General features: G+C 40.8%; 2 protein-coding genes across 2 annotated transcripts in view; one reads left to right on the top strand and one right to left on the bottom strand.

Moving 5' to 3' along the window:
• Positions 1 to 10,134, bottom strand: part of bib (big brain) — a 98,251-nt gene extending 88,117 nt beyond the window's left edge. The window contains exons 1-2 of the mRNA XM_069505768.1: positions 9,436 to 10,134; positions 2,864 to 2,990 (exon numbers count right to left, since the gene is read on the bottom strand). Coding sequence (XP_069361869.1) covers positions 2,864 to 2,990; positions 9,436 to 9,763 — 455 coding nt within the window. The 5' untranslated portion in view covers positions 9,764 to 10,134. The remainder of the gene's footprint in view (positions 1 to 2,863; positions 2,991 to 9,435) is intronic.
• A 2,296-nt stretch (positions 10,135 to 12,430) lies between these two features.
• Cul4 (cullin 4) lies at positions 12,431 to 25,005 on the top strand. The gene is given in 15 exon segments (XM_069504901.1): positions 12,431 to 12,858; positions 13,506 to 13,648; positions 15,123 to 15,343; positions 16,335 to 16,523; positions 16,727 to 16,873; positions 19,026 to 19,212; positions 20,300 to 20,492; positions 21,617 to 21,918; positions 22,584 to 22,805; positions 23,362 to 23,469; positions 23,935 to 23,985; positions 23,987 to 24,031; positions 24,033 to 24,107; positions 24,351 to 24,502; positions 24,933 to 25,005. Coding segments are annotated over 15 exon segments (2,376 nt in total). The 5' UTR covers positions 12,431 to 12,590.

The raw sequence follows: 25,005 nt of genomic DNA, 5'->3' as shown, positions 1-25,005 counted from the left end.
GAAACTTCCATTTTCTACCAAACCTGAGTTGTATTACGAAACTTGTGATTGAAATGCCTAAATTGCGATCACATAAAAGGGGAAACTGACTAACTGACTGACTTATTAATTTATTATAAGTATTTATCATAGCTCAAATCTATGGGTTAGAAGCTTGAGATTTTGCAAGTAGGTTTTATAAATATCTCAGTTTAACTAACATCTATCAGATTACGCTTTTTCGTCAAAGCCTTAAAATATACAAAAGAGCGCAAAGACTGTTAGGTTAGGTATTTCACTTCAGCTGATTTAATTAGACTATTTACATTCCTCTACCCCTAGGTAAAAGCGGTAATTGCCTAGTGGTTACGACATTCGCCTCCTATTCGGGAGGTCAGGGGTTCGATCCCGGGCACGCACCTCTAACTTTTCGGAGTTATGTGCGTTTTAAGAAATTAAGTATCACTCGCTTTAACGGGTGAAGGAAAACATCCTGTCCAGCCTGAGAGTTCTCCATAACGTTCTCAAAGGTGTGTGAAGTCTGCCAATTCGCACTTAGCCAGCAGCGTGGGGGACTATGGTCAAACCCTTCTCATACTGAGAGGAGACCCGTGTTCTGTAGTGAGCCGGCTATGGGTATGATGATGATGATGATGATGATGACCCCTAGTTACCCTAGCTCCAGCTGAAAACATCGTAGCTACGAAATTAATTAAATCTTAATGAAATATATTTGCATAATATAAAACCTACCTGATCAAATTCCCTGCATAAACTGCGTTAAATTAAAAAATAAATAGGGCACGAAATTTCTGCTACCCTGTCGTGAACGACGTGAAAATCTTCGAAAACTTATTTTAGAGGATGGGAAGTATTGAATTTTTATGTTATCTTATGTTTTTTAATGATTTTCACTGTAGATAAATATTCTGCGATCACGTTACGAAGCAAATAAAGGTAAATTAAAAAGGGATTTTTTTAAATCAGATGATCTCATCGCATCTGTGGTGCGACATCGCATCGCAAAAACGATGCCGTATCGTAATGCGATGCGTTGATCCAACGCAAAATTTTCATTGCTTACGGCATCGTACGAGAAAACTCTGACCATCAATTCAATCAACTGAACGGGAATACGTCGTCGCGTCGCAAGTTTGTACGGTGCGGCACCGCATCGGAAATTTGCACAGTGCATCGTGCGCGGTGCGACGTCTTACATTTTTACAACCCGACGTCGCATCGCAGTTTTGTGGTCTCAGCTTGCGTCTATCAGACAGCGAAGAATAGGTGTAAAACACATATTTCCGCTCCGTTCTGCTCCGCTTTATATGGAGGATTATATACTGTGCTTGGATTACCTTATATTCTGACAAGCAATCACTAGCAAAATGAAATGTCTTCAATGTCAGGCTTTGTCCGGATTATAAGAGCCGGGTATTGTTAAGCGGGATATATATCTAATTGTTATTTTAGGCTACATTTAACTGAGTAGGGGTTGCTACCCAATTCCGACTGTTTACGTTGAAACTCTGTTCCGGAAGTGAGTCTCTAGCCAATTAACTCTGTTGATTTATGTTACATCAACATTTATTTGACCTAATGCTCCCAACTTACGGTTAATAGTTTGTTTACTGTTAGTTTTTGTAGGATTCCGTGACAAAACAAGAAAATTTTCTTCCTGTCCGTTACCTACCTAAGTACCTATTTTGTTCAGAAACGAGTGGGTAAGAGATTAAACGAGAGTAGGTAACTATTTTGACTATTTGTAAAGAAAATAAAACTCAGACGTACATACCCTTAATTTGATTATGTGAAAATACATTTTTTAGATTACTGAACATGAAAACTGAGAATCGAAAAACCCACCCGGAAAAATAAATTTTTATATATTACTACTTAAAGTTCTTAAAAGTACCTATTTTTCAATAAAATTTATTAGCATGACTATGGAATCATACTAAGTACTTACCTACCACATATTTTAACGACTAGCTTATGCTTATTATAAATTTCAAACCCCTATTTCACCCCCCTAGGGGTTGAATTTTCAAAAATCCTTTCTTAGTGGATGCCTGCGTCGTAATAGCTATCTGCATGCCAAATTTCAGCCCGATCCGTCCATTAGTTTGAGCTGTGCATTGATAGATCAGTCAGTCAGTCACCTTTTCCTTTTATATATTATAAGATAAAAGCTAAAGATAAAGATATCAAGGCTGACAAGAAATTGAAATCCTAGTAGGCAAGTAAAATAAATTATTTTTCTTTTGTAAAGCTAAGCTTACACCATTCAAATCAACCATGCGTTTTTGGGTTGGGTGATTGATAAGTACGCACGTCGTGAAACCTATTGATTTCGCCGAGTTCACACGATACACAAAGCCATCCATTTTTCACGAATTACTGAACACGAATGAACATGGAAGGTAAACTCGTCCTTTCGTCACGTACTTCGGCAGTCGGCACGTTCGCTCAAACACACGGCTCTTCTGTCTGGAGTAAGCGTCAGATAAAAACAAAATCGATCGAAGTTGTTTTTATCTAACGATTATTCCAGCCAGATATAGGCGAGCCGTGTGTTCCAGCGAACGCGCCGCAGTGAGAACGTGAAGAAAGACGTTTGCTGAAACATACGGCTCTCATATCTATCTAAAAACAACTTCGATCTTGAACCTAGATCTAAGTTGTTTTTATCTGACGCTCATTCCAGCCAGATATAGACGAGCCGTGTGTTTCATCGAACGCACCGAATTCAGTACGTGAAGAAAGGCGTTTGCTAAAACATACGGCTCTCATATCTATCTAAAAACAACTTCGATCTTGAGCCTACAATTTACATTTTGCCTATCATAGATACAGTATGATATTAAGCTATTAACACACTCACCCATAAATCGCTGCGGCACCCGCGATAGCGCCTCCGCACTGCGCGGCGACGTAGAGCGCGGTCCGCAGCGGCGACACTCGGCGCCGCACGCACAGTGCCACCGACACGGCTGGATTCACGTGTGCACCTGAGTGAACATTGGTTCATTAACAAACACTCTTCAGCGAAAACAAAGGCTTACTTAATTTATTTTTATTTTATTTAAGATTCGAACACGCGCGAACTGAGCGCGCGAATAAAGAACGCATAAAAAATCATCCGGGATCCGAATTCCGATTAAATTAATTCTAATAGGGTCTTGGATTGCAGTAATAAAATGATGCGATTTTTTGTATAGTGGTAGTTTATGAGAGCAATTTTTCTATTTATTTTTAACATAATTAATTATTAACTTCACCGCTGCGCTGCGCTGTACGGAAAGCGAATAATGACGTCACAATGCGTATACGACAAATATTTTTCAATTTTTTAACATGAAAATAGAGTAATTTCTGTTGGAAAATATTTTTTATCCACGGGATTTCTAGTGCCCGAGATCGAAACTCGAAGCTCCAAAACTAGGAGACCGACGTTTTAACCACTAAGCTATCACTGCCTTAATTTTATACACACAGACTGTTTAATCATAATAGGCAGACTTGCTCTATTGCGAAAAGTCCCTCTCTAAAAGGGGCAGCCTTTTCACCATTTGTTGAGCTTTAGTGGGCCAAAACTCAGTTATTCTGCGTAATGCTACAGTCTGCACGCTGCACATTTTCATATTAATTATGTATGTGCAGGTCATGAGGTCAAGCTGACGTGATAACGAGGTGCATTATACAAAATATGACACGTGTCAATAAAATATGATAAAAACCGGACCAGAGCAAGTTCTTATAAAATCAGTAGCTATTCTCTAACAAAGCAATATCCTCACCGCAAACAGATATAAAAAAATTATAGTCATAACAAAGTTAATTTAACAAAGTTAGCTTGGTCGATTTCATAAAATCTGCATCAATCACTATTACAATCTCAATTGTTGCGATTGGCTGAATTTGTGCGATTCTTGTTGCAACAATGCATTGTAGCCAATAGTGAGCGTGCGTCAACCAATCAGAGGTGATTGCGATCGTGACGTTGTAGCTGTCATTCTACCGCAATCGAGCAGCTGACCAAAGCACAAAATAATACAAATGTAGGTAGGTAGGAATTTTTTCAACTGGATTTTTCGCATTTAACATTCATAGAGTGTATACAGTGTACACATTCTCTTTGTATCCCGCGAGATTGGTTTTTGTGTCCGTTAATTTCGCTTTATGTTTTATCGCACTGCAGTGGAGAATTATTATTTTTGTTATCCCCAAATAAATTATTCCTTTGCGTTTTATTTGACATAAACGGGACGCGATATCCATTTTTAGGGTTCCATACCTCAAAAAAAAACGGAACCTTTATAGGATCTGACTAGCACTAGACCGATTTTTTTGTATCCTACTACAGGTTGCCTGCGACTTCATCCGTTCAGTTTGTGCTCAGATACCGAATTATCGGTATTTTTTCGTAGCGTTACCATACTACCGAATGTACCTACCTACCGATAAAAATAACGATAGATACCCAATAATCCATTATTGTTATCTAGATACCATTATGTCTGAATACCGGTACCCGTAATTATCTAGGTATAGGTACCTACCCGATCACTTTCTTACGAACGCCATGCCGAGTAAAAAGTAGCATTATCGCTGGAGATAAAAATTGAGAATGGGTTCGATAATAATAGTACGACGTTATAGGGTGCGATTCGAACCATTGGCCTTTGGCATTTCAGTCTAGATCCTAAACGGAGCTATAGTCCGTACAAAATGACTTCTCAGTTCTGACGTGCCATCACGTGTTTCCTGCCAATTATAATCCGGGTATCTTTAAAAAAAGAGTAAATAGGCACCTTCTAGGCAAACGCGTTCCATCTTAGGCCACATCATCACTTCCCATCAGGTGTGATCGTGGTCAAGCGTGCGCCTATACCTAATGAATTAAAAAAAAATCGTAACTCTATGGGTCAACTATCATGTCAAAAGTACGCTTCACCCAAAGAATTTGCAAGTACTACTACGTAGGCTTCACCTTTAAAATAAGGACTAAAATCGTACTTTTGACAATTGACACATAAAGTTAAAATGGCGCGTGTGAAGTCATTTTGTACGCATTATATAAAGGCAACAAGTTACTATTATGTATGAGCCCCAACAGCATAGTTTCGTATGTAAGGATTATGCGAGGGAATGTGGGATAAAGTGTATTTAGTGAGTTGTTAGCCTGGGTTACCTATACAGCTATCTCACGGAGAGATTTCGTCTTTATTTGTGGAACAAGCTGTATACTAAGGCAGTTTCTAGAATAAGATACCTACTTGAGACTAGGGAGTTTATGATAATGTGCTAGTATGCTTTAGTGGCCCAAAACTCGGACGTAGAAGGCGATGTTATCGCTGAAATTATAAAAACCGTGCTTTGTAGGGAATAGGGTGGTTCCTTCTCCATCGCCTGAGAAACTATCGATAAAAACAGGAAAACCACCCAAGAGGGTGAATAGGGATTAGGAATAAATGTGACGGCATTCTGCTGCAAAATTAGAGATTATTCAGAAATTCCTAGTTCCATGGTCTAGCTTTCAAATTTCAAACCACTATTTTTCCCTCTACTAGGTATTGTCGAAAATCCTTTCTTAGCGGATGTTTTCGTCAAAAATAGCTATCTACATATCAAATTTTCAGCCGGATCCGTCCAGTAGTTTGAGTCACCCAGTCATTATGTCAGTCAGTCAGTCAGCTTTTCCTTTTATATATTTAGAAAAACTTTGCGCCGGTAGGTTATTGATTTTTACGTTGACCGATCTTTAAATACCTAGGGGATATGGCCGTCCACGGTGCACATTAGTGTAAATTAGGGCGGATTACATAAATAAATACATTTAAATTTTATGGCCGCCAACGCGCGAACACTTCTGCTAAATTAAGCCACATTGTGAAGATGCATTTAACGCGGGATATGATATAAAATGTTATTGTTCCGCCATCGGGAATGGCTGTAAACTTGTAAAGGCGGTTATAAAATTATGATGGAGGATTAAAGGGTGAAGGGCGTGCACGTGTTGGTATAGGATATTATAAAGTTGTTTTGGTAGTATTATGACGACCTCCCTGGCCCAGTGGTGCGCGCTGTGACCTTATAAGTAGGAGATCCCGGGTTCGATTCCTCATTCCTGACAGGGGAAATTTATGAATTTATGATTTCTAAATTCTCTCTGGTCTGTCTAGTGCGAGGCTTCGGCCGTGGTTAGTTACTATGACCGATATCACGGGAATCTACAAGTACCGAATAGGTGTAAGCAATTTTTTTTAAAGAATATTAGCTAATGATGACTAATATTTTCGTTTCCCCTCCAACTAAGCGTTTTGTGCTAGGAGTAGCCTGTACGACAATAGTGCATCGGGTGGGGTTTGAACCGGTGACCTTTCGGATTTCTGTCCGCTCCTCTAACCGTTCAGCTATTGAGGTACTAAATGTGAATATAAAAGGAAAAGGTGACTGAATGACTGACTGACTGACTGATCTATCAATGCACAGCTCAAACTACTGGACGGATCGAGCTGAAATTTGGCATGCAGATAGCTATTATGACGAAGGCGTCCGCTAGGATAGGATTTTTGAAAATTCAACCCCTAAGAGGGGGAAATAGGGGTTTGAAATTTGTGCAGTCCACGCGGATGAAGTCGCGAGCATTAGCTAGTCCTCTCTAAATCCTAAGTGCTCATAGTTCCAAGAAAGACTAGTGAGGCAAATGTAAAAGGTTAGATTAATGGAGAACATCTGGGTGTAGCGGAGCGCTGATGGCCAAGATTACTCGTTGCTATTACTTCTTTCCTGATGCTGACATATCTACTTACTATAAATCTCTCTAGCCCAGTTTTCGGTGACAGCCCAGTGGTTGAAACGATTTATTTCATTCTAATACCAACAACTAATACCACTGGTATTTGTTTGAACTCATCAGTACCCTTATTATATATGCGAAAGTGTGTTTGTTTGTTGGTTTATTGGTTTGTTGGTTTTCCTTCAATCACGTCGCAACGGTGCAACGGATTGACGTGATTTTTTGCATGGGTATAGATAAAGACCTGGAGAGTGACATAGGCTTTTTATCCCGGAAAATCAAAGAGTTCCCACGGGATTTTTGAAAACCTACTTCCACGCGTTGAAGTCGCGGGCATCAGCTAGTATTTACATAAAAAATTAAGGTAGGTATATGGAGGAACCAAAATTATAGTACATAGTAAAGTTGATTATTATCAGTCATATTTTACTATTGAAATTTGGCATGCGGATAGCTATTATCACGTGGCGTCCGCTAAGAAAGGATTTTTGAAAATTCAACCCCTAAAGGGAGGAAATAGGGGTTTGAAATTTATGTAGTCCACGCGGACGAAGTCGCGAGCATTAGCTAGTCCTCTCTAAATCCTAAGTGCTCATAGTTCCAAGAAAGACTAATGAGGCAAATGAAAAAGGTTAGATTAATGGAGAACATCTGGGTGTGCCAAAATTATAGTACATAGTAAAGTTGATTATTATTAGTCATATTTTACTATTGGAATTTGGCATGCGGATAGCTATTATAACGTGGCGTCCGCTAAGAAAGGATTTTTGAAAATTCAACCCCTAAAGGGAGGAAATAGGGGTTTGAAATTTATGTAGTCCACGCGGACGAAGTCGCGAGCATTAGCTAGTCCTCTCTAAATCCAAGAAAGACTAATGAGGCAAATGAAAAAGGTTAGATTAATGGAGAACATCTGGGTGTAGTGGAGTCCCTGATGGCCAAGATTACTCGTTGCTACCACACGAGTAGATTTGCTACTAGGATAGGTACTTATTTGCTGATATATACCTACTTACTATAAATCTCGCTATAGCCTAGTTTGTGGTGACAGGCCAGTGGTTGAAACGATTTATTCTATTCTAATACCACTGGTATTTGTTTGAACTCATATATTATTTATTTTCTACTAGATGATGACCGCAACTTCGGTTGCGTGAAATTAAGTTTTTAAAAATCCCGTGGGAACTCTTTGATTTTTGAGGATAAAAAGCCTATGGCACTCTCCGGGTCTTTATCTATACCCATGCAAAAAATCGCGTCAATCCGTTGCACCGTTGCGCCGTGATTGAAGGACAAACCAACAAACAAACACACTCTCGCATTTATAATAAGGGTACTGATTCCAAACGGATACCTTTGTATTAACTAATACCAAAACAAGTTCACAGATAAGAACAACAAAGAGATTTCATCATCATCATGATCAACCCATCGCTGGCTCACTACAGAGCACGGGAGATTGCAGGCATGCAGGTTTCCTCATGATAATATTTTCCTTTTTTTTCCACACAAAAAAACACTTACAACATTGGTTTCTGGAAGAAACCAATATTGTACGTTGAACGTAAGGAATTTAATTTTTTAGAACGCACATAACTCCGAAAAATTATAGGTGCGTGCCCGGTATCGAACCCCCGACCTCCGACTAGAAGGCGGACGTCCTAAGCACTAGGCTATCATAGCTCTGAGCTGTGATAGCCTCAACGAACGTTGCGTCAGTAGGCTACTTGGAGTCAATGCCGCGTCGTAGGGTATTGACCCGAGTTTTGGATACGGAGCGTTACAACCTGTATATTCTGTGGTTTAGTGAGCTGGCGATGCCCGATGGGTTGACATAATGATGATGATGAAATCTCTTTGTTGTTCTTATTCGAAAACGTGTTGTTTGCGCAACATTTGGATGGAATTTTGTTTCGATAGGTAGACTTTCACCGAAGAGTAAACACTATAGACAGAATAATAGAGCAGGAAATTTACCTAATATCTATTCCACTTTTAATTAAAGTAAAACTTTGTAAAGCTAGTCCACCGTCCAGATATTACCAAATAAATTTCTAAGTTAAGACCACAACCGAGACCAAGAATGTAAATTATGTCGGGAATAAAGATTCACGTCCCACTAAGTCTCTTTGAAACTATGAATAACTTTCACAGTACTTTTAATAAGAAAAGGAAATACAGTGAGAGAGTTGCGAAATAAAGATCAAACTTTTACCTAAGGTCCTACCTTGTGATTTATAATATTATGTAATTCCAGATTTTCCATATTTCCTCCATTCATATAATAGAATAAACTATGTGATGCCCGTGATCGCTCGCGTGGATTTAGGTTTTTTTTTAAAATCCCGTGGGAACCCATTGATTTTCGGGCATAAAAGTAGTAGCCTATGTCCTTCCTCGGGATGCAAGCTATTTCTGTACTAAATTTCATCAAAATCGGTTGAACGAATGGGCCATGAAAGGCTATCAGACAGACAGACAGACACACTTTCGCATCTATACTAATAAATAAAATTGAAGTGTCTGTCCGTTTGAACGGGCTAATCTTCGGAATGGCTGAACCTATTTTGACGGGACTTTCACAGAAAAGACGGATTAACCAACATAGGTTAAGATAGGTTCAAGGTGGCTATAGCGAAACCGGAAAAACTTACCAGATATATGAGCGAAGCACAAAGTCAAGGTGGCTATAGCGCAGCCGGAAGCGAGCGCGGTGGCTAGCAGCACCGCCGAAGCGGACGCACCGACGCCCGCGCCACCCGCCGCGCCGCACACGATGAACACGTACAGAAACGACGCCGCACACTCCGCTACCACGGCCTTCCATAACGAAAGAGTCCGCACTTCCAGCCTCGCTGGCACCTTGCCTAGCACATCACTAGTCGAACTCGCGTCCCTACGTAAACACTCCAGCTTCTCGAACAACGTGACTATGTGCTGTTCGAGATTATTATCCTCGATATTGAATGTTTGTTCACCCATTTTTTTTTATCAAGTACCTAATTATTTTTATTCAATTAATACACATTTAAGTGATAATTTAAAAAATATCACACCAATTTTCAATTACTCAAGCTGAATGGTTTTAAATCTTTGCCTGTCCCAACGATTAAAAAAAACAACGAAAAATTTCACTTTTCAAAAAAACGCGCAATAGAAACGTTCAGAAAAAAGAAGTTTTCACAGTACGAAATTCACAGAAAAATTGTTACACTTGTACACTTGAAACGTACAATGCGTTCGGAAATAAAAAAATTATAAACAATAATTTAAAAGTCATACAAAACACGAAACACGCGCGCGACGTTCAGAAATCGAGACCGGGAGTCAGAACAAACACCCACGCAGGACCACTACCCGGCTCGAAGTGGTTCGGCACGGCAAGTGAATGAACGGGGACTGGAACTGAATGGCCCGCACATGTTCCGCCGGGGCCACTTGTTACGCCTCCGCCCCGGGAGGAACCTGCACCCTGCACCCTACACCCTTCACTAGCGAGGGGTGCAAATTGTAATAAAATCACCAACTTGGCGCACCACTACTTCAACAATAAGCATTTAATTACGTATGCAATTATCGTTTCGATTTTATCTTTTTTAAAGATGTAAAGAGCACCGACCCTGTCATCATGATCAATCTAAAACCGGCTCACTACAGCGTCTCCTCTCAGAATGAGAATGGTTTTGGCCATAGTCTACTACGCTGACCAAATGCTAATTGGCAGACTCCGCAGTTCACACACCTTTGAGAACATTATGGAGAACTCTCAGGCATGCCGGTTTCTTCACGATGTTTTCCTTTAACGTTAAAGAAATGCTTGTTACATATTCCAACGACGACATACTTATTTGAAATCACTTGCGCAGCAAACCAGCCTCGAAGGCTAAGGCGCTATGTCACGAGTCCAGCGCCTTCAGCAAGATTCTTCTCGTCGCTATACGTGATTCCAACTAATTAGGACTAATCTACATTTTAATATTAGCTGTTGCCTGTTAGTTAAAGTATTTAAACCAAGTGAGAGATGTGAAGAGGTGCATTCTGTCGTCACACTTCGACGCAGTTTCTTAGTTACTTAGATCGGATAAGCTTTAGGTCGTCATAATGTAAAACTCTGCATCTACCATTGATACAGACGTTATGTTAGGTTAGGTTAGGATCTTGGAATTAAAGCAGGTAAGTAAATGAAACATCGAGTTGACGTCATTTTAATGTCAGCCGAAATAAAAATATCAAAAGTAAACTATCAGCTCGTAACTTCAGTCTAGTGCTGACGTCACTAAAATGGCGGCCACGCGCATTAGCAATTTGCGGGATTTATACTTGACGAAGACGTCTCTGCACTTTTCGTCAAATAGCTTGTCGGGCATCATCGTCGTCTAGAATAATATTAGATTCTGGTGTTGTAATAAACGTTCATCATCATCATCATCATCAACCCATCGCCGGCTCACTACTGATCACAGGTTACCTCTCAGAATGAGAAAGGTTGGGCCATAGTCTACCAGGCTGTCGCTGGCTAAGTGTGAATTGGCAGACTTCATACACCTTTGAGAACATTATGAAGGACTTTTAGGCATGCAGATTTCGTCACGATGTTTTCCTTCAACTGTTATTGCTCACTCGCACTTGGCCAGTTTTTCTTTATAATTTTTAATAAGGTTTTTTGAATAAAAATAGCGAGCAAACGAGCAGGTGGGTCAACTGATGTTAAATGATTACCGCCGCCCATGAACATTTGCAGCACCAGAGGAACCGCCAGATATGTTGCCGGCCTTTCAGGAATTTGTTGATCCGCCCCTTGCACAACCCTAGTGGGAACACCGTCGAAGGGAGTTGATTCCACAGTTTGCATGTGCGTGGAAAAAAGGATCTGGCACAACGGGCACAACGAACGGTTGAAGTGCACCAGGCACCCAGGTGATGAGGGTGAGATTGCTTACGGACTACGGTGGCGTGCGGTGCGGTTGTAAAAAAAACAGGGTGGAATAAGATCAGTGGGGTAGCATTGTCACTGTACATAAGTCAGATCAAAAAAATCTACGGCCTTTTACATTTTCTGTTGTATTGTAAACCCCCGCTTTTTACCAATGTTACCCATTTCTATGGCAGCAGCATCATCAATTTAAATCTGGTCACACTGAGTGAAAATTGTAGTCAGTGTTGTCAACATACCGACTTAGTCGCTAGATTTGACGATATTTCGAAAACTGACTTTTATACTTTTATCCTAGTGATTATATTCTCTTTGCTTTTATCAGGCTAGCATCCGGATTACTGGTCTGTGCTGGCTAGGCGCACTTCGCCTTTTATCTTTTATTTCTGGTCGGTGCACTTCGCATTTTAGATAGGTACAAAGCTACAAGCACCCAGTGGGACCCGTCCGGGTGGACCAATTCAGACGCAGCAAGCAACTGTCTGAATTGGCCCACCTGAACGGGACACGGTCACACGCGTTATTTTGATATTATTTTCTTTCTTTTCTGAATTTGCAGTGACTTCTAGCAACTTTTATCTTTTTCTACGCATGGCAATGTCGCCAGATGCCTAGCGACTTTTCGAAGGCGTCATAACGAGACGACCTGTGGAGTATATTCAATGTACTCTGTGGTGGAGACGACTAACGGTTTTAAAGAGTTGGCAACATTGACTATAGTTGTCAAAATAAGAAAAAATTATATTTTATAAAAATGGTGGAGATCATGTTGATTGTCGTAAAATATTGACTGATCTATTTTTTATTTGTATTTTGTACATATTAGTGTTAATCGCCTTAATTTGTATAGTGGCTGTCGCCATATCATGCTTTCTTATGTCGGGTTCAGCTAAAACTTCAGGTTTGGTCGAGGAGGGTGGCAATCAATCCAGAAAACGTTCTCACTCGAGTGCTAGCACAGAGACCAAGGAGTCTTCAAGCACACAGACAAAAAAAAACAAAATCGAAATGAGTGCAAACGAGAAGAAATCTAACTTTTCGGTGCTAAGTCCGAACTCTAATGGTACTGTGAAAACGGTTTCGTCTTCCTCCATGAGCAAACCAGGAGCAACGACCAAGAAATTGGTTATAAAAAACTTCAAGAGTAAGTAAACATGCGCATACTAACAAGCTGTTGCCCGCGACTACGTCTGTGTGGAAAATTTTAAATATTCTGTTCTCCCATGGGTTACTATGGTATTATATTTTTCCAGGATAAATAAAGAGTAACTTATATCAACAGGATGATGTCAGTGCTTTTCATCACGAGTGTTTCAGTACTTTGTTGTGATAGTAACATACAGACAGACATACTTTCATTTCTTAGTTTCATTTCGTAGTTTCTCATTTATAGCCATAAGTAAACCTAATAAATAAATAAATAAATTTCTACATACAGTGGAAACTCGATTAACCGGACAAATTGTTGTCGTTAGGGATTCTACTGTTTTGTGTACGTGTAGTTTCTACTGTAATATCAAAAGATAATCTGACTGACATGTTAATGTGCAATTTAAATTACTGCATCTAAAAATTTGAGAGTTCTTTCATGTGGATTTTCTGTAGACAAATCATGCCCGCGTGGAATGTTTCCAAGAATACTGGCTGCATTGCCACTCTGGATAGACAGGCTGATCCATTGTGCAAAAAATGAGCCAGCCCTTCTGTCACCAGATGAGGTTATTAATCGTGGTGTATGAATAGCCTTGACAAACTTAGAATACTTTTATTAATAAGTCCTGTTTTGTTCAGGTAAGCCAAATCTTCCGGAAAACTACCAGGAGACGACATGGAGCAAGTTAAAAGAGGCTGTCATAGCCATACAAACCTCAAAGGCAATTGCATATTCCTTAGAAGAATTGTACCAGGCTGTAGAAAACATGTGTAGTCATAAGGTAAGCTTATGGACCAATTATAATTGCGTATTTTACTACTTTTGAATTTGATAAATTTAATATTATAACTTTATTATAAACTAGGATAAAAATAATGATGTACGCTGAAAAAAATATTACAATCCATGCATCCATCCATACAGCTACTATGGCATTAGTAGGTGTGACGTCAAACTGCTGTATCACTATCTCTGTCTAATCAGAAATATTTAAATGCTTATAACTTTTTTTTTATTTGATCGATTTAATTAGTTTTTTTAGTTTACGTCATTATTTTTATTCTAGTTTATAATAAAGTAATAAAAAAATTGGAGTCAAATACCCAATTTAGCTAAAAGTTAAAAAGAAAAACAACATTGTTTTCCCTAATCCATACTAATATTATAAATGCGAAAGTGTGTCTGTCTGTCTGCTAGCCTTTCACGGCCCATCCGTTTACCCGATTTTGACGAAATTTGGTACAGAGATAGCTTGCATCCCGGGGAAGGACATAGGACTACTTTTTATCCCGGAAAATCAAAGAGTTCCCGCGGGATTTTGAAAAATGTAAATCCACGCGGACGAAGTCGCGGGCATCAGCTAGTATTTTATAATAAAATCCCACAAACAATTTTAGACTTGCCTTTACACAAGTTTAAAAAACCTATTAAAAGTATGCTCTTAAAATAAGCATATTATACAGTGGAAGACTATGTAAATGATAAGAAAGCTTGGATTTGACTTGCTCCAGCAATGCACTGGGCTGCAATTGCTTGTACAGTATGGTATAACAATATTGTAAATTGATCACATGAAAAGAGCAACCGCCGAGTTTCTTGCTGGTTATTCTTTGTAGGAACGGCATTTTGAACTAGGTGGTAAATTAAACTAGTTAACAATTCAAAAGCACTTGTAATAAGTCTACTTGAATAAAATATATTCTATTCTATTCCTACTGAATTGGCATTGGCGGAATTACTGCAGACTACAAAACCGCAGTACCATAGAGAAGAAAAGAAGAAGAATAAGAAGTAGATTCATTACATCATCATCATCATCATGATCCACCCATCGCCAGCTCACTACAGAACACGGTTCTCCTCTCAGAGAGAAGTGTTTTGGCCATAGTCTACCCTGCTGGCCATGTGCGGATTGGTATACTTCACACGCCTTTCACCACTCTCAGGCATGCAGGTTTCCTCACGATGTTTTCATTCACCGTTAAAGCAAGTGATATTTTAATTACTTAAAAGCGCACATAACTCTGAAAAGTTAGAGGTGCGTGCCCGGGATCTAACCCCCGACCTCCGATTGGAAGGCGGACGTCCTAACCACTAGGCTACCTACCACAGATTCATTACATACTTATCTGAAACTAGATGATGCCCGCGACTTCGCTCGTGTGGTATTTTTTTTTAAATCCTGTATGAACTCTTTCATTTTCCACGAAGTAATATATAAGTCTATGAATGTATGTTTGATTTTTTTTTTTCAGATGGCTTCACAGTTATACGTCAACCTAACTAACCTAGTAGAGGCTCATGTAAAGTCCAACATAGAACAGTTTCTGTCAGAGAGTATGGACCGGCAAGTCTTCCTCAAGAGGATAGACGACTGCTGGCGGGCGCACTGCCGCCAGATGATCATGATCAGGAGCATCTTCCTGTACCTCGACCGCACTTATGTGCTGCAGAACCCTAGCATACACTCTATATGGTGAGAATATTTTGATCATGTTTTTAAGAGACTAGCTGATGCCCGCGACTTCGACTTGATACAGTGTGGATTTAGGTTTTAAAAATCCTGTGGGAACTCTTTGATTTTCCGGGATAAAAAGTAGCCTATGTCAGTCTCCAGGTCTTAAACTATACCCATGCAAAAAATCACGTCAATCCGTTGCTCCGTTGCGACGTGATTGAGGGACTTCGTCAGCGTGAATTTAGGTTTTCAAAAATCCTGTGGGACAGGACCTCTTTGATTTTCCGGCATAAAAAGTCACTCTCCACTCTCCAGGTCTCTAACTATACCCATGCAAAAAATCACGTCATTCCGTTGCTCTGTTACGACGTGATTGAAGGACAAACCAATAAACCAAGAAACAGACTTTCGCATTTATAATATGGGTAGTAATTTTTAAAAAGAATATTTTACTGTTGACCATTATAGACTTTGAAACCATCCAACCGATGTGTCCCAAACTGGTTTCATTAGAAAGGCAATAATGCAAAGATGGCTTTAGAGTGGTTTTATAAAGTTTTTTTTAGCTTAGTAGCACATGCTGGGTATCGGCTAGTATTAACCTAAGTTTTTTTTCTTACCATAAAGCACAATTGTATAATAGCAACTTTATTATCTAGCCTATGGGCTAATAAGAAATATTCTATATTGTTATATAACTTCGTCCGCGTGGATTTAGGTTTTTAAAAATCCCGTGGGAACTCTTTGATTGTCCGGGATAAAATGTCTTTCCCCGGGATGCAAGCTATCGCCGTACCAAATTTCGTCAAAATCGGTAGAACGGATGGGCCGTGAAAGGCTAGCAGACAGACAGACAGATGGACGGACAGACAGACACACTTTCGCATTTATAATATTTGTATGGATTTCTAAATATAATTTAAAGTCTTTAACGAGTCTTTAACTGTCCTTAGTTTATTGTTATAAAGCTAAGATAAAGACTGGACAGTTGGACACTTGTGGGTTGCAGGGACATGGGGCTCGACCTGTTCCGGCACCACATAGCCATGAACACGCTGATCCAGACGCGCACCGTGGACGGCCTGCTGCTGCTCATCGAGCGCGAGCGCGGCGGCGACGCGGTGGACATCTCGCTGCTCAAGAGCCTGCTGCGGATGCTGTCCGACCTGCAGATCTACCAGGACGCCTTTGAGCAAAAGTACATATTGAGTTTTAAAATTCTGTACCAAAACGAAAAACCGGTTGCAACAATCGCCCTTCTTTCAACAATGTAGACTCTAGACGTGTCATTACCTGTTGTTCTTGTTAGAGTATTCATCAATCGTGGTAATCAAAACATGTTATACGGTTAAAAGAGGTAATCTTTTCATACATAATGAATTTACTTTATTAACGTTACAGATTCCTGCTGGCAACGGAGAGGCTATACGCGGCAGAAGGCCAAAGGTTAATGCGGGAACTGGCCGTCCCGCAGTACTTGGCACATGTGGAGAAACGACTCCGGGAAGAGAATGAACGCTTGCTGCATTACTTGGATCCCTGTACCAAGTAAGTTGACAAGAATAGTAAGTGGTCATACGCACCAGCGGTCAGTCGCCCAGTCGGCTCGTCTTAGCGGCTTGCCGCCTGAAGGCGGTTGAACCGCTTTGAGTCAGAGAATTCCGTTCAGTCTATCATAATCGAAATGTTTTTATAAACTGCTGCTTCACAATTACATATTGCTTCTCTTTGTTGAATTTCGACGATACATTTTTCCGTATCTGAAGCTCATGACTGCGATTATAACAGTAACAGTAGTAGTACACACGTGCAAGCACACCTGCGGCACGCCGCGTGCTGAAGTCTGAACCGTCTAGTGCGTACTGCGTACAGGCAAGATGGCGGCCAGCTGCGAAGCGGGCCGCTGCCTCCCGTTCAACCGCCGCGGTTGAAATTTCAACCGCCGCGGTTGAAATTTCGTCGCGGTTTAGTGCGTACAAAATGAGCGGTTTCATATCTTCTAAATATATAAAAGGAAAAAGTGACTGACTGACTGACTGACTGACTGACTGATCTATCAACGCACAGCTCAAACTACTGGACGGATCGGGCTGAAATTTGGCATGCAGATAGCTATTATGATTTATGACGTAGGCATCCGCTAAGAAAGGATTTTTGAAAATTCAAGTCCTAAGGGGGTGAAATATGGGTTTGAAATTTGTGTAGTCCACGCGGACGAAGTCGCGAGCATAAGCTAGTAAAAATATAAAAGCGGCTAGCCGCGAAAGCGGTTAACTGCTAATGCGTATGAGCGCTAAGATATGGATTATTATCCATCATCATCATCTAACCAAGCGCGTTCGCAACTTAGGCCTCATCATTGCTTTCTTTAAAGCATGATTGTCGTTAACTCCCTTCGGCGGTGTTCCCATATTAGATTACAACATGGGGTTATTCAAGGGGTGGGACCAACAAATTCCTGAAAGGCCGGCAACGCATTGGCGGTTCCTCCGGTACTGCAAATGTTCATGGGCGGCGGTAATCACTTAACATCAGGTGACCCGTTTGCATGCTATTTTCATTGAAAAAAAAAGCGCAAGCCCTTATTATAAATGCGAAAGTGTGTTTGTTGGTTTGTCCCTCAATCGCAACAGTGCAACGGATTGACGTGATTTTTTGCATGGTTATAGATAAAGACTAGGCATAGGCTACTTTTTACCCCGGATAATCAAAGAATTAGGTATAGGCTACTTTTTATCCCGGATAATACTCAAAGAATTCGCATAGGATTTTTAAAAACCTAAATCCACGCATACGTCGCATACGTGATACGATGTTGCGGGCATCTGATACTTTATAATATTAATATGGAATATGGATTATTGTCATGAATCATGATTAATGATACTTTAAAAATGTATCACTTTCAAAAATTTCGTCCGAATTTCTTGTGGACGCGATAACTTGTCTTATGTAATTTTCATAGTTCTTCTATATATTGCATACAAAGTTGGTATCAACGACGCATTATAAAGTAGCACAGCGACATCTATGTTTGGCACTGAAACCAAATAAAGATGATTTTTAAAAAATAAAAAAATTTGAATATTTTATTTCTCTACTCTGTCTCTTATCAATCTTGGTCAAAAATACGCGCTCGTCACCGGCCCACTACGGAGGACGAGTCTCTTAAACTGAGAAGAGTTTAGGGAATAGTCCACTACGCTGGCCATGTGCGGATTGGCAGACTCAAATAAAATACGCGCTGTCTAACTAATAATAATATTGGCTAAATAATAATAATGTTGGATACTAGATGATGCCCGCGACTTCGTCTGCGTGAATTTAGATTTTTTTATTTTTTTTTAGATTTTATAATAGAACTAGCTTATGCTCGCGATTTCGTCCGCGTGGACTACACAAATTTCAAACCCCTATTTTACCCCTTTAGGGGTTGAATTTTCAAAAATCCTTTCTTAGCGGATGCCTACGTCATAATAGCATGTCAAATTTCAACCCGATATGTCCAGTAGTTTGAGCTGTGCGTTGATAGATCAGTCAGTCACCTTTTCCTTTTATATAATATATTTAGATATTTAGATAATAATTGGGGTAAAATAGGGGTTCGAAATTTGTGTAGTCCGCGCGAAAGAAGTCGCGGGCATAAGCTAGTAAATAATATATAGGCCGTTATTAAATAATTACTTCTATTTACCACCAGATGGCAGCTAATCCACACAATCGAGCGGCAGCTGCTCAGCGAGCATCTGTCAGGCATCCTCAGCAAAGGCCTGGAGTCACTGATGGACGGGCCACGGCAGCAGGACCTCACCACTTTGTACAGCTTGTTCAGCCGAGTGAAGGACGGCCTTAACGAGCTGTGCAACCACTTCAATGCCTACATCAAGGTAAGCATCCTCAGCAAAGGCCTGGAGTCACTGATGGACGGGCCACGGCAGCAGGACCTCACCACTTTGTATAGCTTGTTCAGCCGAGTGAAGGACGGCCTTAACGAGCTGTGCAACCACTTCAATGCCTACATCAAGGTAAGCATCCTCAGCAAAGGCCTGGAGTCACTGATGGACGGGCCACGGCAGCAGGACCTCACCACTTTGTACAGCTTGTTCAGCCGAGTGAAGGACGGCCTTAACGAGCTGTGCAACCACTTCAATGCCTACATCAAGGTAAGCATCCTCAGCAAAGGCCTGGAGTCACTGATGGACGGGCCACGGCAGCAGGACCTCACCACTTTGTATAGCTTGTTCAGCCGAGTGAAGGACGGCCTTAACGAGCTGTGCAACCACTTCAATGCCTACATCAAGGTAAGCATCCTCAGCAAAGGCCTGGAGTCACTGATGGACGGGCCACGGCAGCAGGACCTCACCACTTTGTATAGCTTGTTCAGCCGAGTGAAGGACGGCCTTAACGAGCTGTGCAACCACTTCAATGCCTACATCAAGGTAAGCATCCTCAGCAAAGGCCTGGAGTCACTGATGGACGGGCCGCGGCAGCAGGACCTCACCACTTTGTACAGCTTCTTCAGCCGAGTGAAGGACGGCCTTAACGAGCTGTGCAACCACTTCAATGCCTGCATCAAGGTTAGGATGCATGTAATACTAGTTATCGTATAAGCCCATATATTTATTTGCTTTCACTTTCACTTTTCAGTGAAAAGTGAGTGAAGGAAGTGAAGTGAAAAGTTTTCAGTTCACTTTTTTAGCATGTACGCAACGGATTCACGTGAACATTTTTTACATTAATCCATATCCATACTAATATTATAAATGCGAAAGTGCTTCTGTCTGTCTGTCTGCCTGTCTTCTAGCTTTTCACGGCCCAACAGTTTAACCGATTTTGATGAAATGTGGTATAGAGTTAGATTACATCCCAGGGAAGGACATAGACTTTTTATCCCGGAAAATTAAAGAGTTCCTACGTGATTTTAAAAAACCTAAATCCACGCATAATTATTATATATTTTCCAATTGTCCACAGAAAAAAGGTCGCACGATAGTAATCGAGCCAGAACGGGACAAGACCATGGTAGCAGAACTGCTGGAATTCAAGGAACAGCTGGACAACGTGGTGACCTCGTGCTTCCAGCGCAACGACCGCTTCCTCTACTCCATCCGCGAGGCCTTCGAGCACTTCATCAACCAGCGCCAGAACAAGCCCGCCGAGCTCATAGGTAACTCTCAGAACTGCTGGAATTCAGGAACAACTGAAATTTCACTTCCATCATTTCCTTTCAATGATAAAAAGAATGTACGACGCAAGACGTGACGTCACAGTCATTACATGTGGATTTTTGAAAGCGAAATATTTTTCACTTCTCTTCAACTCTTTGTGATGGGAGAGGATACATTAAGATTTATTGGTTTACTTTAATTTTTTGTAATTCAGATAAATGTTAGCCCTAGACTGCAATCTCACCTGGTGGTTAGTGATGATGCAGTCTAAGATGGAAGTGGGCTAACCTAGAAGGGGTATAGCAGTTTATATTAAACCCATGCCCCTTTGGTTATTACACGGCATCGTACCGGAACCTCCTCATCCTAAATGAATGTGGTGCTACATTTTGCCAAACGTTTCCTTTTAGTGATAATTGTTTGCCGTTGCATCTGTACCAATGTTTCGGACGCGAAAGTATTCTGTCTGTCTGTTCATCTGCTGAATCAATCTTTATAATCTGAATCAATAAAAAGCTGAATCAATCTTGACTCAATTTGACACGGAGATAGCTTGCATCGTAGAAACGGACAGGAGGTACTTTTTATCCCAGAAAATTGTAGTTCCCACAAGATCACGACACACATTATAAATTCGAAAGTGTGTTTGTTTGTTGGTTTGGCCTTCAATCACGTCGCAACGGAGCAATGAATCGACGGGATTTTTGCATGGGTATTGAGAGTGACATTTTATTTATTAAGATACAAGTTAGCCCTTACTGCAATCTCACCTGGTGGTAGGTGATGATGCAGTCGAAGATGGAAGCGGGCTAACCTGGAATGGGTATGGTAGTTTTTATTAAACCCATGCCCCTTTGGTTTCTACACGGCATCGTACCGGAACTCTTAATCGCTTGGTGGCACGGCTTTGCTGGTAGGGTGGTAACTAGTCACGTCCGAAGCCTCCCACCAGACAAGGCTACTTTTTATCCCGGAAAAACCTAAATCCACGCGAATGAAGTCGCAGCGATCAACTATTCTTTTAATAAAAACCTTAATCCACGCGGAGGAAGGCATCAACCAGCCAGTATATATTAATTTACAAAATCAAACGTAGGGAACAACCCTATTTACTATTTTCTAGCAAAATTCGTCGACCTCAAGCTCCGAGCGGGCAACAAGGAGGCGACGGAAGAGGAACTAGAGCGACTGTTGGACAAGATTATGGTGTTGTTCCGTTTCATACACGGCAAGGACGTGTTCGAGGCCTTCTATAAGAAGGACTTGGCTAAGCGGCTGTTGGTGGGCAAGTCCGCCTCGGTGGACGCGGAGAAGTCCATGCTCAGTAAACTGAAGCAGGAGTGTGGCGGCGGCTTTACCTGCAAGCTGGAAGGCATGTTCAAGGATATGGAATTGTCCAAGGATATCAATATTACGTATAAGCAGGTGAGCAGAGTTTGGCTTTTATTACAAGTTTTTTTCTAGTATTTTTAACCGACTTCCAAAAAGGAGGTGGTGGTCAATTCGGCCCGTGTTTTTTAAATTATTGTATGTTCACCGATTTTATCGAGGTTTCTGGGCTGATTTTTCTTAGACTGGATTATTACTCTAAAAAACAGTTCAAACCATTTTGATAAGAAAATAATTAGATCTGCGTGGCTACAGATAACAAACAATTAATATATCGATCGCAGTGATACTTGTTCTTTTAAATTGTAAAAAATATTTTGTGTGAAAGCTTTTTGGACACATTTACCTTTTTTTTACTGAAACGATGAAAACTCTTTTAAGATCAAGGATATGGTGCACATTATATTTTGTTTGTTGGCAAATCTAGCACACCCATTTCATAATGTTCTGTGCTGTAAGTAGATTTCGTAAAACCTGCATCAATCATTATTACAACCTCAATTGTTGTGATTGGCTGAATTTGTGCGATTCTTGTTGCAACAATGCATTGTAGTCAAAAGTTAGCGGACCTTAACCAATCAGAGGTGATTGCGATAGTGACATTGTAGCTGTCATTCTGCCGCAATCGAGCTACGAATATGAGTATATTTGAGTTTAGGATTTATGTAAATAAGCATAATTAATTATGTCATTTCTTCCAGCACCTAGCAGCAACTCAGGAGGGCGCTGGTCTGGACCTATCAGTGTACATCCTAACAATGGGTTTCTGGCCCACATACCCCCCGGTGGAGGTGCGGTTACCAGCGGAGCTCACTCGGCATCAGGAGCACTTCGCCAAGTTCTACCTGGCCAAGCATTCAGGCAGGAAGCTGCAGTGGCAGGCCACGCTGGGACACTGTGTGCTTAGGGCGCACTTCGCACAGGTATACAGTACGACAAGGCTAGCTTGGCCCGTGGCGAAAATCGAAACTAACGTTGCCGTCGTAGGCCAAGTAAGTTCTACCAGGCCAAGTATTGCGCTAAGTTCTACCAGGCCAAGTATTGCGCTAAGATCTGCCAGGCCAAGTATTGCGCTCAGTTCTACCAGGCCAAATGTTACGCGAAGCTGTACTAGGCCAAACAGTTCGTGATGTTCAACCAGATCAAGTATTTCCCCAAATTCTCTCAGCCATAATACCAAGTATTATGGCCGGACCAAATATTTTGCAAAGTTCTACCTGGCCAAATATTTCGCCAAGTTCTATCAGCCAATAATTTTGCTAGATTTTACTATGTGAAGTATTTAGCGTAGTTCTATCAGGCCAAACATGTTGCCAAGTTCTATTAACTCAAGCATTTTGCTAAGTTCTACCAGGCCAAGTGCTTCGCCAAGTCTACCAGGCCAAGCATTTCGCCAAGTTCTACCTGCATAATTTTTTAGCGGTCGAAAAATCAGCCCTTATTGAATTTATTATTTAGAATGGAATATTTCCTTTGCAGGGTAACAAAGAGCTACAGGTATCACTATTTCAAGCTCTAGTCCTACTACTATTCAACGATGGGGACAACCTTTCCTTTGAAGACATTAAAACTGCCACCAATATAGAGGTAAGTAGCTTATTCAGCGACTACCTCTGCATGTTATAATTTATAACCTATAAGCACTTTGGTATCTATTAGTGAAGGAATTTTCAGAATCAGATTATTAGTCCCGGAGATTACCTACCTCCCAAATTCAAACAAACTTTAATCTCATATAATATTATACACAGTTTAATATAAAGAGTATAATAATTCAGTTCGAGCGTCTTGCGCGATGCTGATTACGAAAATGGCGTCTAATTCCAAATAGAGGATTTAGGAATAAGTTTTTTTGAAGTTGCTAGCATAACTTCTACTATTTCTATTATTTAGTTGTACTAGTAGAGAGAAAGCCTGTGAGGGCAATACCTTCGTTATTTTATAAAAACTGAACCCAGATAAACTTTCAGCTTTTATAAAATAACGAAGGTCTGGCCCTCATGGGCTCTTAGTCCATTGTGGCTGTTATATCAGTTGTTATTCTCTCCCCAGGAAGGTGAGCTCCGTCGCACACTACAGTCGCTAGCGTGCGGCAAGGCGCGGCGTGGTAACTAAAGTTCCGCGTGGCCGCGACGTTCAGGATAAGGAACCAGTTCTCCTTCAACGGGGACTTCACCACAAGCCTATTCCGCATCAAAATCAACCAAATACAGATGAAGGAGACTGTGAGTGCTAACTTCTTTCTTATTATTAATTCTTGTCAGAATGGCCGTAGCACAGATGGAAGACATACGGCGAGCATGGTGAAATGCGATCGAACTCGATCATCATCAATAGGGAATGTGTTGTCCTTGGCTGGTTTGGCTGGTGCAGGAGCCTAGCTGGTTCAATCGTTGTTTCATGGAACTTGATACATGCTATGTATGTATGAGAAAACTGACAGAGAAATGTAATAATTTTATTTCCAGTAGTGAAGAACAGAAGCGACAGAAGAGCGCGTGTTCCAAGACAGACAGTATCAAATCGATGCGGCCATAGTGCGCGTCATGAAGATGCGCAAGACGTTGTCTCACAACCTGCTCTCCGCCGAGCTCTACAACCAGCTCAAATTCCCCGTCAGGTGAATATACTTGTTATATATTTTATCATTATTTTTTAAAGTATTTTACATACATACATCATCATATTTATCAACCGATATAAAGAAAGAAAAGACAAACCTTTATTTTGTAAATTGTTGCCACCACATCTCATATTATACAAGAGTTGGTTATTCCACTATAGAAGTCTACTATAGAACTACGTGCCCAATATGTCCAGCAGTGGACGTTTATCGTTTGACCAAAGATGAATGATGATGTGTTAGTGATGATACCCGTGAGACCGACTGTTTAATGTATTCTCTGAGACGCGGAGGATTCGAAAAGGGCACAATTCAAACTAGTTACTCACCCCAGTTGACTTGAGTAACACGTTACTTACCCATCGCAAACATCTCATTCAATAAATTTAATACTATAAGTATTTCAAATCTTCATTTTGTTTTACAGCTGCGGATCTCAAGAAGCGCATCGAGTCGCTAATCGACCGAGGACTACATGGAGCGGGATAAGGAAACCCTAA

This window comes from Maniola hyperantus, chromosome 2, assembly GCF_902806685.2.
Source record: "Maniola hyperantus chromosome 2, iAphHyp1.2, whole genome shotgun sequence".
Classification (NCBI taxonomy): domain Eukaryota; kingdom Metazoa; phylum Arthropoda; class Insecta; order Lepidoptera; family Nymphalidae; genus Maniola; species Maniola hyperantus.
This window is presented reverse-complemented; position numbering and strand designations above follow the sequence as displayed.